Source organism: Micropterus salmoides, unplaced genomic scaffold (genome assembly GCF_014851395.1).
Source record: "Micropterus salmoides isolate LMB-PRFRI ecotype aquatic unplaced genomic scaffold, ASM1485139v1 Ms_hic_scaffold_13, whole genome shotgun sequence".
Classification (NCBI taxonomy): Eukaryota; Metazoa; Chordata; class Actinopteri; order Centrarchiformes; family Centrarchidae; genus Micropterus; species Micropterus salmoides.
Window position 1 is genome coordinate 11,837,041 of NW_024040374.1, and position 13,298 is coordinate 11,850,338.

Here is a 13,298-nt window from a genome sequence, read left to right on the forward strand (position 1 = left end):
TATTATGATATGAAAATTTGACCATAACACCTGTATCTAGGTTACAGTTTAAAATATCCACCCTGTAGGTTCAACCTAGTTTTGCAGATTGCTGTTTGAAAGGGGTTTGTAAAGCAAGCGCGTGAAAGAGTTAACAACAGCATTCGGAAGTTATCAGTGTCGTATGTCTAGTAGTGCTACCTACCTCTGTTAAGATCTTCAGAAACCTAACATTTTTTTCATGGCATCTCGCTTTCTGTAACCAGGTGGGTCCATGTCATCTGTGCCATCGCTGTGGCTGAAGCTCGCTTCATCAACGCCATTGAGAGGGAGCCAGTGGATGTCAGTGCTGTTCCTGAAACACGCAAAAATCTGGTAAGATCACGCAGAGACGAAGTAAAAGTTTATTCATCTCTGTCATGAAATGGTGTGATCTCAGACAGGTTAACATTTAAACACAAGCACGACCATCTTTATAATCAACCATCTTCATGTCTGTCTCTGAAGAAAGTTACTGACTGTTACTCACTGCAGCCATGGAATTCTCTCTTCCTCCCTGATCTCCTTCTCCACTCCTACGGTCTTTCCTGCTCACCGCCTCTATGTCTGTCACTCTCTGCCCTCCCTCCTTCCCTGGTGGATGGATATATTGTGTTTTTGCTAGCTGTGGAGGACATGGGGTAAAACATACGTGCTGGGGGGGGGGGATTGGTTGAAGAATCATCTGCCATTTCTCACTGCGCCAAATGAACTGAATCGATCCCGTGGGCAGGAGGCAATTTCCCCATTGCTGCCGCGTCTTTGAACACAACTTGTCCCCTTCCTCCCTTTCTTTCTCTCCATCCCTCCTTCCCAGTCTCTGCTCCCCTTCCATTCACCTGATTCCACTTCACAGGCAAAGGCATTGCTTGCTGTGCACTATCACAAATCTACAAATAATGTCACCTCTCTCCCTTCCCTTCTCTCAGAATAATCTATCAAGGAGAAGCAGGGTGACATTTGCATCCGAGTGCTGTCAAAGCAGTCTCTTCTTAAAAGGCCATGAGAAGAAGCTCTGCAGTCTAATGATTCGGATGACTGGGCTGATAAAATGTGAACACGCACCTTTAGAACCAGTTGAAATTGCACCGCGTTCAGCAATCTGTGTTTTCTTTCTCCATCCTTGAACATTTGGTTTTCAGGGATGGAGAAATTTCACACAAGCTGCTTTTTGTCTTAGTTGCCTCAGAATTTCTCAGCACAGTAACACTGTGCCTTCCTCAAAAGACGTACCTTTCCCAAAGGTAGTGTTGCATCTTGTACCTAGAAGTACTGCGATTTCTGCCTGTGTGAGAAAACAACTTCAAGCTTGGAAAAGCAAGCTGCTTAAATAAATCATCAGACAATCTTTAAAACCGTGTTCCAGCTACCATTCCAGGTCCATTCTTGTATTAAAAACACACAAACCAGAACATTTATTTTATCAGTTATTATATTAACTGCTGGTCTAATTTTGGAGTTTGCAGTGTGCTTCAGGTGATAGATTTAGTGTGCATTGGCATGCAATGTTTTTGGTTTTTTTTATGCTGTCAGTGGCCAGAATCAAAATCAACTATTTTGTAATCCCACAAATGGAGCCTTAAATAAATGTAGGTTTTGTTTGGTTTCTTGTAAAGAGTTACTGATTTTGATTTGGAGATTACATATACATAGATAAACAGCAAGGTGGAATGAGGTTTAAACAAACAGATGGACATATAGCTATTGTTTCTTGGTGCTACATTTTTTTATTCATGCTGCTCTGGTGTCATGTCACCGCCTGCCTGTGATTTCGGCATTGGAATGGTACACCAAGCGGGGGAACTATAAACCATTCCAGCTGGAGAAATATCACACATCACAGCTCTGTTGAGAACTGTTGTACATTTTTCCTGCACCAGTACAAAAATGAAGTATTGGCACTTTAATAAAGAATTTTTATTTTTTATTGATCTGCCTCGTGGTGGGCTACAGCTGCTCGAAGTGTGATTTGTCAAGGGGGGGTGGGGGGGTGAGTGAAGAAGAAAAGGATGAGAGAGCATGAGGGATTGGGACAATATAGTGTGTGTGATAATGGATAATCACAATAAACAAGTACACAGAAAGATACAGTCTCATAAGATGAGATAGGTTTAGTCTATATGTCAGATCAAAAAGAAGTTAAATGTATATATTTCCACTCTCATTAAATGTATGTGTTGACAGGTGATATATAATAGATAAATGTTTTCATCAGGATTTTGAAGGGAGGTAATGTTTCTGAAAGACCTACCCCGGTGTATTGAGAAGATAATTCAATTTGACGGGCCAAATTCCCACTCATGTCGTTATTCTCTTTGCTTTTTCCAACTCGCCTTTTCATCTCTCTCTCCCTTGTTCCCTCCATTTTAACTGAATTGCAGGACAAATGAGGGATGGGGAAGGAAAGTGTAATGACAAAGGGACAAAGTGGACATGGGAGGGTTGAAGGATCCGAAGTGAATAAAAAATGAAGAATGAAGGTTGTGGGGTCGCGTGTGTGCTAGCTGGTACATGCCAAAAGTCTGAAGACTAGACCAGGTTCCCGGGCGAAGGCGAAGATTTGGTTTGCTGGTGGTAGTTTCACGCTTAGGATGTGGGGATGAAATGAAAGGGGTTTGAAAAGGAAAGAGCTCCAAGGGAGAAAACCCAATTCCTTGTATGATTGTCTTGAAGAAGAGTCTTGAGTTGAAAAAGTGATGCAAGACACCAATGCAGGGAAAAAGAAAGGGGGGAAGAACATGTTGTTGAATGTCATTGTGACTGTTCAGGCTGCTGATATAAAGTTGTTCTTAAAGAAAGTGTTGACATTTTCAGTGAAGGCGGGTAGAGACTCACCACACAACAGACACTGATGACTGCACAAGCACGTTATGTGAGCAAAACCAAAAACAGCCGTTCTATTTTTACTGAATAGAAACCTGTTAGAGTCCTGAACAGAATAAAAGCTGTAAGTGAGGAGAAAATGGTTACACTGATTCCTGATTCATATTCTTCCATCATCTCTCTTTCATAAGATGCCCTACAAGTCCTGCAATTTAAGTATGTGCCGGACTAGAAGAGAGAAATGGGTTTGTGGATAAATTGGAGTCCTAGTTTGAACCTTCTTAGAGTAGGAGGGCAGAGGGTAGGTACTAAGTCTCTTCATAAATAATTGTTAAACAAGTTGATGCTCATTCTGTTCAGACATTTGACGATTATTTAACATAATTGCGTCCAGACTCCTCTTTTGTAAGCTTCTCACGGTTCTTATGAATATTAAACATCAGCAGCCTTAGTAGGACTTGTGATCTTCACTGTGGAAACAGCATGTTCACTGAAACACTAGACATATATATGTGCTTTGGAGGAGGATCTGTAGTTGTGAACTCCAGTGTTTGCCCAGCTACCTGTACATTTCTGTGTTGTAATTTTTGGAATAGACTAAACTTTTACATTCACTGGCACTGAAAGAAACCAGACGTTGCTTATAGTGTGCAACAGTCTGAACCATAAGACCATAAAAATATTCCTGTGTTCCTTAAATATCATTTAAAGAGTGACAGGTGGAACCTGTATGGATTTGGATCCACGTTTTAAATGGTCATTTGGGTCCTGGGTCTGTTAAACATTGTGCAATACCAGAATGGATCAGAGAAGACCCGGCCGTGATCTTAATGCTAGATGCAACAAAACTGCAAAGCCGATTCTAAACAAGTCGCATTTGTCCTCCATCACCACGACAGCAAGTGGACTTTTAAGCTGAAATAATGATGTGGATTTAATGTGTATTTTACCAACTTTCTTGGCCAAGAGGATTGATCATATGTGTCACGGCCAGGCACAGGTGAGACTCCTTCTACCGATACATTAAGACTACAAAGTCTTGTTATGCCAACTTGTAAAATTTAATAGCAATCCGCTGTGAAATAGGTTCTGATTGGGTCTGTGTCTCACAGACAGGTTCAGGTCAGACATTTCTCATTTCTGTATGGGTCCAGGTCCCAGTTTTGGTTCTGACATAGATTTTGTACCTGTGGTTTGCTGGAGGAAAGCCAGAAGAAGAACATGCGGTGTCATGTAGACTACGCTTTTCCATTATGCTTTAAAGAATGTAGTGGACTCTTGTCCAGTCCCCGTATGGTATGGATAGGCATTGGAACCTCATCACATGAAATTGTATATGTGTACAAAAGAGGGTTGGTTTCCTTTGTTCAGTGCAGATTCTGGGGTTGTACTCCAGCCTGATTAGATTTCAACTTCAATATTAACTTCATCCAAAAGAATCTTCCATTTTAAAGAGAATGCAAAATATAAGAATCAGCTGTCTCCAACCTAAACCAGCAACCAAAGTCTTTATTTTCTCTCTTCTTCGTAGAAGTGTGTGTTCTGCCACGGCCAGAATGCCAGTCAGAACCGCGGCGCCTGTATACAGTGCTCATACGAGAACTGCGCCACCTCCTTCCATGTCACCTGTGCCCAAATCGCTGGAGTAGTCATGATGCCGGCCGACTGGCCCTACGTGGTGTCCGTCACTTGCCACAAGCATAAAAGGGCCACTCCAAAGGTAAGTACAGAGAAATATTGGTAACACTTTCTATGAAGGTCATCGCTATAATGACTTATGCACATATTTATGACACGATTATAATGCGTCCATAAGACATTATAACAGTTGTTATAAACACTTACAAATATGCATTAGGCGCTATAGCAAAGTTCATAATGTATTATGACCTTTTGATTTAATGTTTTATAACTAATAGTAATACCAGTTTATATCAGTGTGCGGCAAGAATCTCTGACCATGTTCCATAACACATTATAACCACCGACTCTGCCTCGTTATGAATAAACTTTAGTCACCATTTACAATTAGTGATATAAAATGGAATAATAGCTTATAGTAATGTTTAAAGTTATATAGCATGTCTTTGTTTGCTTTAAGTAAAGTGTTAAAATATCTATCCCTGTATAATATATTACAGGTGGACATAATACCATATGAACTAATTATAAGACCTTATAACACGTAATTGTTTGCTTTAAGTAAAGTGACACACATTTTGCGCAGGAAAACAACTTTTATTTATGTTTCTTCGCTTTATGAACAATCTGTGTGAATTTTGAACATTTTGCAGTATACCACAAAAACACAACATAAAAGAAAACTCATTGTCAGGGTGGTGGGAGATCGCTCAAGAGAAGACCTGTTACCAACCATTTAACATCATGTAAGAAGAGGCTCAGATGTTATCACAGATGAATGGCAAGCCTATGGACAGACCCTAACAACAGTGTGGGGATTTGTAACATTCAATATTTTCAGATATGACAAGAGGTTTGGTCATAGTATAGCTTCTCAGTTACTCAGGAACCACAGAAAGGTTCCCTTCACAGAGTACATGCATGTATTTTAGAGACTGTCCCTACATGAATATCTCAGTTTTACAACTGAATTCCAATAACACCACTCATGTTTTGTGTTAATGCAAGCGTGAGCCACTCCTCTTATTTAGGTTTATGTAATTTGGCTTTTGATCTTATCAAGACCCCCTTCGAATGAATGAAAAGTTAACCTCTTAGTATTTTTCTGAAGAAATAGAAACATCTGTTTGATTGCTACATGGCCATGGTTGAACACACACAAACTGTAGTGAGGCTTGATCCTGTTTGAGTCTCAAATTCTCTGTCCGGGTGTTTCTCCCTCCAGTCTCGGACAGCGCCCAAAGTCCCACAGAGCCTGAACCTTGGCCAGAGAGGGATTGGCCGCAACAGTGATGGCTGGTACCACCACTGTACCATCATCGGCATGGCAACGCAGACTTTCTATGAGGTCAACTTTGAAGATGGCTCATATTGTGACAACCTGCACCCAGAAAACATACTAGTGAGTGTTCTTACAGCTTAGTTAGACGCCTACCTGCAGACAATTTATAGAGATAACAAATTGAATTCTCTTTTTTAAAGCCAGGAGGAAATATCCTAGCAACTGGTATAGACATGGTAGTTGGAGCATCTTAATAAATGAAAATATGACTAAATGTGATTTTAACCTTTAAAACTCACTGCCACATGTTTGCAACAAACCTCATATAACATTACATCCTCAAAAGGATTAAATTCACTCATGATGAAGAGGTTGAACTAAATAAAAATAATATGCTAGAGTTATATGAAGTAATCTGATGTTGAAAAATAATAAACCTTATCATGCAATCAGGAAATTTTAAATGTATCTTTGTATTCCTTGTGAATCAGGAGTTAATCAGCGTTAGTGTTTAGTAAAATGCCACAGTCTTTTCCTTTGTCATCACCTTTGTCTACATTCTGTTTCTTACCCCCTTCAGAGTCATGACTGCCTGCGTACCGGTCCTCCTGAGGTGGGGGAGTTGCTTGTGGTCCACATGCCCACAGGTCAGGTCCTCAGCGCTTCCTTTGTCAGACAGCACACCCACAAGTTCTACCAGGTGAGGGAAAAACACAGCTTTCAGATATTAGTTGCTCTCATTTACAGTCAAACCTGCTAAAATATGTGTCAAAACTCCACAGAATCGTGTGTGTGGCGGGTCACTTTAGCTCTCTAAATCTCGGAACAGGCTAGCTAAATCTCTGTAGGTAAAATGACATCACATTATAGTTTTTTGAATCACACAATTGATTAGTAAACATATCTTCTCTTTTTTTTAAAGAATAGAAAATAATCACATTCCTGAGTAACTGCTGTTCAAAATTCTTGAAGAAGTGTTTGTTATTCCCAGCTGTAGTGTATATAAATGTATGGACCTTGCCAAGTCAAATTTAATTGTAAGAAGCTTAAAATACTCATTCTAAATACAGTTTTACTAAGATGTGGTGCAAAAAAACAGTGTCAGGCAAGTACTCTGTGAGCAACGGCATAATTTACATATTGTTTTGCCACCCTCTGGTTTGGTTCCTTGATGTCGCATTTATCAATGTAGATTATGTAGGAGCATTTTTTGATAAAGTGTGACATTCAAACATCAAGTGGAGAGCTTTAGCATCACTGGTGCATGCTGGGGAATTTATGGCGCAAATATGCAGAGTGCTTACAAAGTGGAAAATGCAGACTTGAAGATGATGATTCTGGGACTGGTGTCAAGGGAGGCAATCTTGAAAGGTACTTACATACATAGATTTAGGAATGCATTAGCAGACAAGGTTAAGTGAGGCTGTTGAACTTAGATCTTGCCGTGACTGTTTTGTGAGCACATCTATTAGTGTCTTTCTGACACATGCACACACTCAGAAAACAAGGATAGAGTTTATGGGAGACTGTATCATAACCCAAATATCACTTGCTGAACAAGCCTGTCGAACCCTGTCTGGCTCATGCAGACAGACTTAAATCCAATGTGTAAAATATTGAATTGAACCAGCTGTCCTTCAGTGACACGAAGGGAGCAGGGACAGGACTCAGTGTGAGAAGAGGGGCACTGTTAACAATGAATTTAAAACAAGCCTCCAGCTAGTGACTGTGTCAAGGCCACAACCCCAACCTTTTTTTTTTTAAGGTTTAAAAACACTTAGCTGAGGCTCTCATTCAGTTAGTGAGCAGCTTTGGGGTTCAGTGTCGTGGTCAAGGACATTTTGACAGAACACATGGTTGTTGATGGAACCATTTGTAATGTCTGAGATCCCATCTGTGACTTTCTGGGTACAAGTTTTTATTTTTTGCTCACTAAGCCACTGTGCTACTATTTTCTCCACTACCCACTAGAGCAACCGATGTGGTATCCTGCTGATGTAGCCTTTAGTAATTGTTGTTGGTCAAGTTAAGTGAGATTTTAAATTTTTTTACTCTTCTCCATGTGTGTCCAACTGTGCTCTCTACAAACCAGTTGGAAATGTTACTTGATTGATCCAAAATATAATTTTGTCCGCCTAGGTTGAGTTTCATGACCACAGTCAGCTGATGCTAAAACAGTCAGAGATCTATCAGCTCGACCAGGAACTGCCCAAAAGGGTCCGAACCAGACTGGTGAGTATATTACGGAAATCCTGCTGTATACTGTGCACGCACGTGTGTGCACACACACACACACACGCACACACGCACACACACCATACTTAGGTCACTCAGTCTTGTTGTAATAATAACTAAGAGGAAGAACTTCAGTTCTGCACATATTGGCTTAGTTTACACAATAGAATTTAGAATTGGTTACCAGGGGCAAATGATAAGAAAGGTCAGCCCAACAATAGCTTGTAATTTTCAATAAAATGACACTAAAGTAGTTGCAGATATAACAAACTATTTATTCAAGCAAACAACCAACGCTTTGCAGCCCACCGTGGGATCAAGGCCTGTGTGTGGGCCAACACATGTAGGCTGTTAGTTTTAACAAATATCTGTTTTATCTGGTAAGGAAGTATGCTATGATAGATTCATGGAAAGCTTCTCTGACATTTAAGAAGTATTCGTGTCAGAAGAAGACGGGGTTGATCCTAATCAGTTGTGAAGACACTTTGCACACAATGGATTATATCCCTAAATCTTACTACACTGAATGATTTAGTAAGACGGATCATTCTTTCTTATCTTGCAGGAATTCATGCAATCTGACATAAACGGGTATTAATAAGTACATTATTCAAACAAACATCAAGGGCGAAAAAAACACTAATAAAATAAGAAGGGAGGTTCTTAGATGCAAAGAAGCTACTGGCGTTAACTGTGTAACCAAGCTGAAGGTGAGTTTACTTAATTAGAAAATCATTAACCTGTTCTGAGCGATGGACAGCAACAGTAATTTGACCTCCCATTGGCTTTTGGCTAGAGCTGCAACGAATAATTGAAAAGTCGATTAGTTGTCAACAATTAAATTAACTGTAGACTTTTGATTATCGATTAACCGGATTGAGTCATTTTTTTAAGAAGAAATCTCTGATTCCAGCTTCTTAAATGTGAATGTTCTCTGGTTTCATTACTCCTCTATGACAGTAAACTGAATTTCCTTTGGGTTGTGGACAAAACAAGACATTTGTGGACATCATCTTGGGCTTTAGGAAACACAGATCAATGTTGTTCTCAATTTTCTGACATTTTATAGGCTAAACAACTAATCGATTAATCGAGAAAATAATCAACAGAATAATCAACAATGAAAATAATGTAATAATAATGTTTCAGCCCTACTTATGGCGAGATCCACTGGGAATGAAACGAGAAATTGGGTTGTAAATGTAAAATATGCCATTGTTTCTGATCAACTATTTGTTCAAAATGCAAATATTAATAATTAATAATAACACTCTCAAGTCAGACAGTAAATACTAATAATGTACTATATAGCAAATAGGAAGTGATTTTGGACACAGCCAGACACCCCTGATAATCCCCACGCGTCCTCAGTCTAAGTCTGTACCTGTCTGTTTCCAGGCCATTCCTGTCCCAACGGAGGTATTTTCTTCAGGAGATGAAGCCCAAGCAGCCAAACGCCGCTGCCTGACCTCAGGCTTAGGCCCTTCCGCTCAAACCCCCATGGAGACTGCCAGTAAGCCCGTCTGCCCCCTTACTACAGCCCCGGTAGCAGCACCAGCAGCAAAACATCACAGTGTTAGTACACCGCTGACCTCACAACCTCTGCCCCAGGCCACCACGACCCCACAGGAGGCCCCGGCCACAACCAGTGGCATTCAGATGGTCACTGAGATCCCAATGGACACAAGTGCCGACCTCACCAACGTTCTAATGGCGTCAACCGTGGCCTCAGACCCCACGCTGATTCCACAGACAACCCCTTTTCAGTCATTGAACTCTGACCCCCTCCTGTCTGCCGTTTCCCCTCCCCAGCCGCCACAGCACATGTCCGACAGCTACATGCCGAGCAGTGGCTACGTTTCCTACATGGAGACCCTTCTCCATTCACATTTCCCTCAGGACGATGGACCCGGACCCCTGTATTAAAAACCAACTCCACTATATTATTATTATTCCTTGGCCAGTGGAGGCTGAGCCAATAGGAAGTAAGCTAATGGAGGTGGATTCTACTGAGTGCTGTATTAATGGACAAAAAAACATTTCCTTCATCGGCTCTGAGAGCTCAGGGCGGGAAAAGGAACAGACACAGACACACAAGCACTCTTTTAATGCATGTTACTTTTCTATTTTTGAGTTAATGTATTTGCAGTGGTGCTTTAGCCTACTCTGAAGCAGCAGCTAAAAAGGACGAGGGTTTTTTAATTTGTAAAATTATTATGTTGTTTTTTTTGGGTGGGGGGTTTTGGCCTTTTTGCTCTTTCTTGTTTTTGTTCAGCTGCTGTGCTTTTCTCCTTCATCGTAATAGAAATACGTCTCTGGGTGGCATCAACTCCATACCTCGTTGCATTAATTCAATGACAGCACACTCCCTTTTTCTTTGTACAGGAAGCTAATTACAATGACTGCCTCTCAGCATTGAGGCCCTGTTTCACTTATTGTTTCTTTTTTAAATAAAATAACCAGCAACAAAATTCTATTTTTCAATCCAGCCACTCTTGGCTTTGAACTGGTGAAACTAAAGACTCAAGTAATAATGTCACATTGTCCATCTACAGGATAATTTCAGTAAGGTGTTTATTATCAGATTGCAAGAGGTAAATGGGGAGATGGGGTAAAAAAAATAATGTATTGTGGGGGGAATCCAGTATTTAAATGTCTTAGTCAAATATTGAAATAATTATTTGTAATAGAAGAAACCTGTTGAATGCAACACTAGTAGATGTGTCTGCAGGATGCATTGAATTTTTGTGAAGATGTGTCACAGTAGTTGACAGGTGAGACCTTTATGTATTGACGTCACTCATATGGTCATTTTTGGCGGCTCCACTTTTCACACCCAAAACTATCTCAGGGTTCCTACATGTGGAAAATAAATTCCGTTTTAACATCCAAGTCTTCACACCGTTAAGGAAATACAGAACAGCCCAGAAAACTGCCTCAAAATATTCCTCAGTCATGATTGGCGCGTGAATATGTTGCTTATATTGTCATTTTTGCTCCTGTTAACAGTTTGTCTGCTACTCTTTACTTTCACATATTTCTCCTATTGACACATGAAGTGGTCAAATGTATGAAGTCCCAAAGTCTCTTAAAAGGATGAAAGTCTGGAAAATGTCTGATATTTGGAAATAGAAAAATACGTAGGAACCCTAAAATCTGGAAATATTTTGTACCATTCTTGGTTTCAAGTGTGTATGAATCAATATTGTATATTAATAACGTGTTTTTTCTATCAATGTATCCTTTCTATGTTAATTTTCTGAATTGGATTCACAAGCTTGGCAAATCTAAAATATTAATAATTTTATTTTGACAGATTGCCACAGGTTACTCCGTTTTACTACTCAGTTTGTACTGGTACATCTTTTTTTTTTTTTCCCAGATGTGGTCATTTTTTGCTACATAGGTGCTACAGAAACATTAAACTACTGATGGACTGAGTTTCCCCAACACTGTCACCTTGTACATACCGCAGGCCTTGTGTATTGTGAATCAAATTTGTACACATACCTTTCTTTTCCTTCCCCCACCCTGAAATTTGGAGCACACCTGTGATATCCGTCATGAAAATCTTGTTTCATAGGGATTAAAGTGGGTTGCTAGTCGCCAACTCTTCTTCGTTTTGTGTGTTCAGTAGCCCAGAGATTCAAGAAGTAGTTTCTGGGTAACAATCCTCGTACTAACTATGGAAAATGAATGGAAAGGCCAGACTATTTCTTGGCCAGGCGTAGTGATTTCCCGGAGACGAGTCACTGTGAGGTTGTCAGGCAATAAGCTAAGTTTTTTTGTTTTTTTTAACCTCTGGACAGGGCCAGGCGAGCTGTTCTCTCCTGCTTTCAGTCTTCATGCTAAGCTGTCTGATTCCTGCCTGTAGTGTCTCTCAGGTCTGTGTGGTATTTGTAATCCAAGTACTGCTGTCTCCTACATCATTTAGTTTTCTGGGAAACACATTCTCCTTCGGACGTGTTTAATGTGAACACACTCGAGGCCTTTCAAAAAATTCAAGTTAACAAGGCTTCCTTTCCCAGATTTGCTCAAGGATCTTGGATCTTGAATGAATAACATTAGTCTCACGTTGACACAAATTTTGGACATTTGTGTCAGTGAACAGCATTGTTAAACCCCCTCAAAATGTTTAAATCCAGATGAGAGGAATTAGTTGTCATGACGTTTTGTAATTTAGAAATGGAACTTATCAGAGCTGATTTTAAGTCTTATGGTCTAAGTTGGAGGTGAAAACGCATTTAAAAAATTATTACAATTGCCTGGAATATAACACATGAGATGCTGAAGTCTAAATACAGATGTTCTCAGAAGTGTTCATATGAAGTCTTGTCAATATTCTCACTTTAACCATCCAAACCCTTACCCAACCAGCTCTAATACATAATTTTGCATCTTAAAGAAAATATTACCAGCATGACATTTACTTTACAATGTTGCTTTTCCCTTAAGGGAAAATTATATTTTTTCTATGTATTCATTTAGTAATGGTTAAATTTAATTAAGGCCACCAGGGTTGCCGCTGGTCTGTGGTGTGTAATCGCCTTTCTCCGACATGATCCTCGGCCTCCTACACAGACGAAGAGATTTTTAAGTGTATTTTCAATAATTGGCAGTGCAAACAGCAGCACTGCTGTTTATTCCTCGCTGCAGCGACTCTTTGGCAGGAATTCTGGATTTGCACATTAAGCACACAGCAGGGAAGTATGTTTTTTCCTCTTCCTTGCTGGGCTTGTCACACAAGTTATTTTAAGATGTTATAATTAGCAGGAAACACCACCCAGACCAGCTGAAACTCCCTGCAAATAAATGCCACATTTTATATTTTTGGAAACGGAATAACTTACTCTGAAGGGACTATACTATTTTCATAGGACTGCGGATGCGAGGTAAATTATTTATGCATAGGGAAAGTGCTTTCTTTCTTTTTCTTTTCATTTTGAACCAGCACACATGGGAAGGTTGAAAAATATACTATTCCAAACCGTGCATAAATGGAAATGCTTGAACATGTACAAAACAAGCAGTAAATACAACATTGGCATATCACCTTTTTAAGTGATACGGTAAACTTGTTAGCAAACAGTTGCTGATTTACACATTGAGCAGATGTAGATCAACTTTGACATTCATCTGTACTGGTGTTTCTGGGCACCTGATGAATTTAAGTCAATTTGCTCTTTTTAGCTCTGTTTGTGGTCTCCACTAACTCCTCAGGAAAATATCTGGCCCATAAGCTGCTAAATGTTCATGCTAAAAGGCTCAGTTAAAAGTCTTCCTCCAAGCCGTTAAGGAG

General features: G+C 39.9%; 1 protein-coding gene across 2 annotated transcripts in view; it reads left to right on the top strand.

Moving 5' to 3' along the window:
* The window catches only part of kdm4b (lysine (K)-specific demethylase 4B), a 66,436-nt gene extending 54,827 nt beyond the window's left edge, over window positions 1–11,609 (top strand). For both annotated transcript variants that reach the window (XM_038715590.1, XM_038715591.1), the window contains exons 17-22: window positions 246–354; window positions 4,373–4,561; window positions 5,708–5,884; window positions 6,345–6,464; window positions 7,904–7,996; window positions 9,398–11,609. In XM_038715590.1, coding sequence (XP_038571518.1) covers window positions 246–354; window positions 4,373–4,561; window positions 5,708–5,884; window positions 6,345–6,464; window positions 7,904–7,996; window positions 9,398–9,925 — 1,216 coding nt within the window. In that variant the 3' untranslated portion in view covers window positions 9,926–11,609. The remainder of the gene's footprint in view (window positions 1–245; window positions 355–4,372; window positions 4,562–5,707; window positions 5,885–6,344; window positions 6,465–7,903; window positions 7,997–9,397) is intronic.
* Window positions 11,610–13,298: the final 1,689 nt, after the last annotated feature.